Below are 6,521 nucleotides of genomic sequence, written 5' to 3' on the forward strand. Positions count from 1 at the left end.
GCTTAGTTGCTCCGTGGCATGTGGGATCTTCCTGGACCAGGGCTTGAACCCATGTCCCCTGCACTGGCAGGCGGATTCTTAACCACTGCACCACCAGGGAAGTCCCTGGAGAGATGTTTCTTGACTCGAAGAATTTTTCTCTGGGATTTATTGGGAAGAGGAAGTGCTGTGATGAAGGAAGAAAAGCAACAGGATCCTAAAGGAAATGGAATTTTTGTTTCTTGATTGGTAATATGGTAATTTTAACGTCCATGGGACCTTTCGCTCTGTTTTATTCTTTGTCTCCTGCCTTCTGATGTGTCGATGTCCCGCCAGTTCTTGACTGCCCTTCCTCTAACAGGTCAAGGTCTCCCAGTGGTGCAGGCGTAATCCCCGTCCTTCCCCCTGGGACTCTGGGGGGGTCTGAGTGCTCAGCAATGTGGCTATCAGCTTTCAGACCCTATCAGGTTGCTTCCATTTTGCTGAGGGCTCCCTCTCCAACCACCAGGAGGCTATGCCTGTGAGAGGCAGCTGAGTTCTTGTTTCTTGCCCTCTGGCTGCTTTCTATCTTTGGTTTCATTGACAGTCTGCAGTGTACATTAACTGTTTCATTGACAGTCCTGCCTCCTGCTGCAAAGAAGTGAGGAACCCTGGAAATTGTATCCCATTGGACTTTGAGGAATTTTCCATCTTCAGAAGTAGCCTATAAATATTCAACTGGGCTTCTGTTCTATCTTCACACTCTCTCTGAGATATGTCACTCAACTTTTTTTGTTTTGCTTTTTTATCTATCATTTATTCTTTCACTTAATTCCTCAAACATTTACTGAGCGATCACTATGTGCTGGCACTATTCTAGGAACTGAGTAGAGTGTTGAACAAGGTATAATTCTTGCCCGTGAGGAATACTTTACAATCCAGAGTAGTGCTGTCCAGTAGGATATTCTGTGGTGATGGGAATATTCTATAGCTACATGGTCCAATACAGTAGCCACTAGTAACATGTGGCTACTGAGCAATTAAAATGTGGTTAGCATGAATGAGAAGCTAAATTTTAAATGTCAATTTCATGCATTTTTAAGTGAATTGAAATTTAAGTAGCTGTACATGGCTAGTGGGTACTATATTGGATAGAGCAGAAAAGGGAGAGATAGATGAAGAAGCAGATTTTGACAATATCCTATGTTAGGTTTCTAATGAGATGGTTGCTTAGACTAGTAAATAGATTGGGGAGTGGTGGTGAAAGGCTTTGATTGAATTAGATGATAAAGGGTGTCAAACACAAAGGGAAGTCCAAGTCCAAGACTGACAGGTTCAGCTGGAAAAGAAATAAGGAGCCCCTTTTAGATTCAGACAGTTTATTACTTATATAGGCAGTGAAAGCAAGAGGTGCCAAGGGTGCAGCTCTCTGGGTCCTTATCTCACCCACCAAAAGGATGGAACTGAAGCAAAAGGAACCAGACGTCTTCAACAGAGTTGTGAGATATTCAGTGGCTGAGGAGCTGATCCTAGACTGCAGCTCAGTGGTCCTAGAGCCTGCATCTCTGCCCTAAAGGGGTGTAAGTATGAGATGGAGAGTCCCATGCCTCTCTGGAACCAGGGAGGTGGATGGGAAAGCTGCCTCATGGCAGCCTCCCACAAGATAGGGAGAGACAGATGGGAAAACTGTCTTGTGAAGCCTCTTGTAAAGACTGCTTCTCATGCCATGCTCCTGGGAGGATCACAAGGCATTCCACCCAGATTTAGGTCATATGGTGGTTCAAGCTGTTCCTGTGGAAACATGGAAGGTCTCCAGGGTGCTATGGTAGAGCCATTCCCCTGCAAAGAGTCTTAAGTGCTAGGACAAAAGATTTAGACTTTATCCTCAAATGAATCTGGCTGCCACTGGAAGTTTAAAGCAGATGAGAAAATTGATTATTTTTGAGTTTTATAAAGATCTGTCCGACAACATTGTCGAGATTAGACTGGGGAGCAAAAGCAACTGTAAAGAGAGAAAAATAATTGGGTAAAAGGATGAGAGTTTATGGGAATGGAGAGGAAAATCCACAATCATTTAATGAATACATGGGATGTGAAGGGCTCATGTGCAGTGAAAGTGACAAAGACACATCAGACAGGATCCTGCCTTCAAGAAATTTACAGAGTAACAGGAGAGCGTACACACAGCATACATTACTCATTAATGTTAAGTTCAAGAATTAAGTGCTCTGGGTGACATGGTAGAGGGAGAGCCCAGAGGAGGGACAGCCCTCTTCATCTGGGTGTCCCCGCACAGTGTAGGTGCTTCATTGATGATGATGACAATTGAGTGTTGAACAGGATAAGTTTTAAGTCCTCTTACAACTTATTTTGAAAATCTGTGAGGGACGGGCCCTGGCAGGCAATAAGCCTTAACAACTAACAAAGATATTAATCCCTATAGCAGTATGTGGATTAGTTGGGATCCAATTAGAATAAGACAATAGAAATGGAATACAGGGAAAGCAGGAAAAAATCGTAAAGATTCAGCATGGTGAGAGGTGACAAGGAGGTTTGAGGGCAGGGTTAACTTGCCATATACCACTAGAAATATTAATGGCTGAGTCCTCACTCCCACTTCCCATCCCCACATTCTTGTATTTTTATTTTACCTTGTTTTCCTTCTTCCTCCTGAGGGAGATCAGTTGATACTTATTGCTTCAGGAAAGAGAAAAACAAAAATCTTTTCCTAGCCTTTATGTTGCAAAAAGCCTAATAGATGATGTGAATTTCAGAAGTCAAAAATGGGTGTATCTCATTTGGTGTATTTTGTTTGGTCCACGCCTTGGGTTGTTTTTTCCTTTGGTTGGTTGGTTGTTGTTGTTAGGTAGTTATGTGTGTGTGCATTTTTTTAATAGAATACATTTGAATGCCTTAGATGGGCAGGTAGTCTTAGGTTCACTGCAGTCTTACATTTTGTTCATCTCTGTCCTTTATCTACAAATTTATGTTACCTGCCTGGCCCCTATAGGTATCCGAATTTGGAACCACTGGTATCCATCATAAAACAGGTTTAGAAGAATGCATAGTAACATATGAACAGGGTCTCCCAACCCCAAGTCTTTGAGCACCGCCACAGTCACAGGGAACTTCCTTGAGCTCCCAGGAAAAGCAAGATGCTCTGAATTCTGTGATTATATCTCTGCCATCTGGAGGAACAAGGACTCAAAATAGAAATTACTCTGAATCTAGAAAAATAGAAAAAAATTACATTTCATACACATGTGGGTTTGTGGACTAAAGTTTACTCCTACTATCCATTACTAGTCCTGCCACCCTGTACACCAGGGTATATATTTAACTAAAAGCTTCAGAGTTAGGGAATGATGAAGTTAAGGTCAAAAAAGAAGTAGGAAAGAAAAACAAGAGGGGGAGGCTAGGAAAAGAATGAGCTCTCATATGTCTACCCTCATTTGGGGAAGATAAGTAAGGTTTATATGTAGGGTCAGACGGTACTGGTTAAAATTCTTGCTTCATCATTAACAACATAGGCAAGCTTGGGTAAGTCATTTAACTAGCTGAGCTCAATTTCCTAATTTACAATGTAAGGATAATAATAATATTTTATTCCCACAGGTTTTTTGCAAGGGTCAAGAGAAATAATGGTCATAAAAGGGTACTGAAAAGTGAAAAGGCTTTACTATGTGGATTCATATTACCCAGTGACTAGCCATTAGTAAGTGCTCAATAGTTGTTTGCTGTTACAGAAAAAAGGGAAATGAGGGGAGAGCTGAATTCCAAAGGCCACTTAAAATTACCAGCCCCTTTACTTGTCAAATAATTGTGATATTTTATTTGTCTTTTCCATTTTCCTGGAGCCATTGCTGCATTTTTTAGTTGTTTAAGACCATGCCCAATGGAACAGGACAACTTGTATTACCAGCTGATGTAAATTCCACTGATAAGCAGCTTCACTGTGAAGACAGACTTTTTCAGTGTGTGGCCTCTTGTCAAATGACTCCGAAAATGGCAGTTCTCCATCACTAATCTTCTGAGTCTTGTCCCTAGTCCTTCAATTCCCTTCTGCCCATTTTAAATTTACCCTCAAATTTATCACTCCATTGGACCATCAGACATATTTGTAATGCTTACTGAAATATAAAAGAGTTTCATAATAAGTAACAAAATGAGAAAAATTCCCTAAAAAAAATTCCGTATGAAAATTCTCTTCTTACACTATCCACACTTCACAATGTTTACAAATAATAACAAAGTGTCAGGGTGCAGTTGACTGCAGTGTGTAAAAATTCATTTTTCGGAATGCAACTTTCCTTCCATATTACACCAATAGAGTTTGTTCACTCCTTTAACTCAGTCCACGGAGCATAGGGGAGTTTGGAGGAGGGAATTCAGGAAGGAGAGGCACACATCAGCCCACCATGCTCTTCTCCACATCGAGCTCGCCACTAGCCACCAACAGCCTCCCTTAATCTTGCATCCCAAACTGAGAATGGTCTCAGCCAATTGTACGTGGTCCTTTCACACACCACCCTATGGGGCTGAACAACATGTAAAGGAACAGCTCAGTCACTGTCTCCCTCCATCATTGCATGCACTAGCATCACATCACACTTGAAGTTCAAAAACTGTTTCTCTTTTTTCCAATTAAGAGGTCTTGTGGAAACCCTAGTGACATTTTGCAGAGCCTCAGAGTCCTTCAGAAACCCAGTTGAGAATCCCTGGTGTATAGGTATCAAATCTTTCATGTGTGTGTGTGTGTGTGTGTGTGTGTGTGTGTGTGTGTGTGTGTGTTTACAAGTGTATGTATGTATTATTTATTTATTTATTTTGGGCTGCATTGGATCTTAGTTGCAGCAGGTGGGATCTTTTGTTGCAGTGCTCAGGCTTCTCTCTAGTTGTGGTATGCGGGTTTTTCTCTTCTCTAGCTGTGGTGTATAGGCTCTGTAGTTTGCAGCACGCGGGCTCTCTAGTTGAGGCTTCCGGGCTCAGAAGTTGTAGCATGTGGGCTTAGTTGCCCCGTGGCATGTGGGATCTTAGTTACCCAACCAGGGATTGAACCCGTGTCCCCTGCATTGGAAGGCGGATTCTTTACCACTGGACCATCAGGGAAGTCCCCATGTGTATGTATTTAAATCCTGGATTTTTCTTGTTTCTTGAGTATATAAGGGGGTGTTATATAAAGAACAGATGGCACAAGACTTGAATAAGTCTGAGGTCTGATAGACTTACAACTGGCTTCTGAAGAGGTAATCTGTCAAACTGTGCCTTGGATCCCTACCAAATCCTCATGAGGGCACACCCTATCTTGTCAGCCTGTGAAAAGTGACTTTGTTTAGCCCATGTTCCAAAGGCAGTGACTGTGGGATTGCTGATCATGTGGCTGCTTCCTAGTCTTTGGTCAGGTAACCTGACACACCAGTCACAAGCACACACTGTTGACTCATCAAGTGACCTCTCTCTCTCTTTCTCTCTTTGTTTCACGTGCTCTTGGAAGAACGCCTGCTTCTTATAGGAAGTTTCATTATAATCTAACCCCTTGCATATACCTTGGTGCAAATGGCAAAAATCTAGACATAGAATACTAATGACCATTATGGGGAATTTCTGAGAAGTCAGAATCAATAACTTAACACATTTAACAGGAGCTCCAGAAAAATTAGGAGACAAAACAGTAAGCATAGTCAGCTAAGTGCAGAGACCCCAAAATAAAATTCTAGCTCTAAGATAGATTCCTTTCAAAGACTGAAGTCTTCTGAAACCTATCTTCTTCCATCTCTCTTTTCTCTGACACTTATTTACATAACCCCAGACCTTCTAAATGACCTACCCTTTCTTTCTTCAGGGGTTTCTCAGGATAGGAGCAATCTAATTTCTCTTTGTCCCTGTATCTTTCTCTCTTTCCTCAAACTCCCATACTCTACTGCAAGACTGTCTTTCTGTGATTATCTGGTTACAGCTTCTGAATTTTATGAATACAGCCACGTAAAAAGAGTCCAAGGCTAAGACTAGGCTGAGGCAAGAGGGCACCTAGAGTGCAAAATTCAGGACTTCAGGGACTTGGTCATGCAAGTAAATTTTGCTACCTAGATGCCTTCTTGCTTCACCTTTAGTCCTTACCTTGATAGAGTGACTGGTGACTCTGGGTCTCCATTCCAAATTGGCAAGGGGGGAACATCCCTGGCACATCTTGAATCAGGTATCCAGTCCTGATCCTGTCAGCAACAGCCCCCGGGGTGGAGGTCACATGGTATAAACATAGCTGCTGAGGGTCCATCTCTGGGCTTTAGGGAGCAATTCTCAGATCAAGAGGGACCCTGACTTGGGAAGAGACTCTAATATTTTATATTACAAAAGCACTATATAAGTAAAGTATTTTAATTACATTTTTGGTGCTATTTTTTCCTGCCCCTGTTATGAATTTCATAACTCTGAAGCATGTACCTTGTATAATTTACTATATGAGTATCAATAGGATTCCTAAAGTTTTAACACATAGTTGCTGCCCTTGAAGAATTTGCAGTCCACCTGGAAGAATAAGACCAGATGCGGGATGCACGCAGGAA

The 6,521-nt window shown here is 41.9% G+C and overlaps 1 protein-coding gene across 1 annotated transcript in view; it reads left to right on the plus strand.

Moving 5' to 3' along the window:
• The first annotated feature begins 205 nt into the window (after nucleotides 1–205).
• The window catches only part of LOC103081315 (acyl-coenzyme A amino acid N-acyltransferase 2-like), a 12,430-nt gene continuing 6,114 nt past the window's right edge, over nucleotides 206–6,521 (plus strand). Inside the window, exon 1 of the mRNA XM_007456399.1 lies at nucleotides 206–228. Within this exon, the coding sequence (XP_007456461.1) occupies nucleotides 206–228 (23 nt within the window). The remainder of the gene's footprint in view (nucleotides 229–6,521) is intronic.

This window comes from Lipotes vexillifer, unplaced genomic scaffold (assembly GCF_000442215.2).
Source record: "Lipotes vexillifer unplaced genomic scaffold, Lipotes_vexillifer_v1.1 scaffold607, whole genome shotgun sequence".
NCBI lineage: Eukaryota > Metazoa > Chordata > Mammalia > Artiodactyla > Lipotidae > Lipotes > Lipotes vexillifer.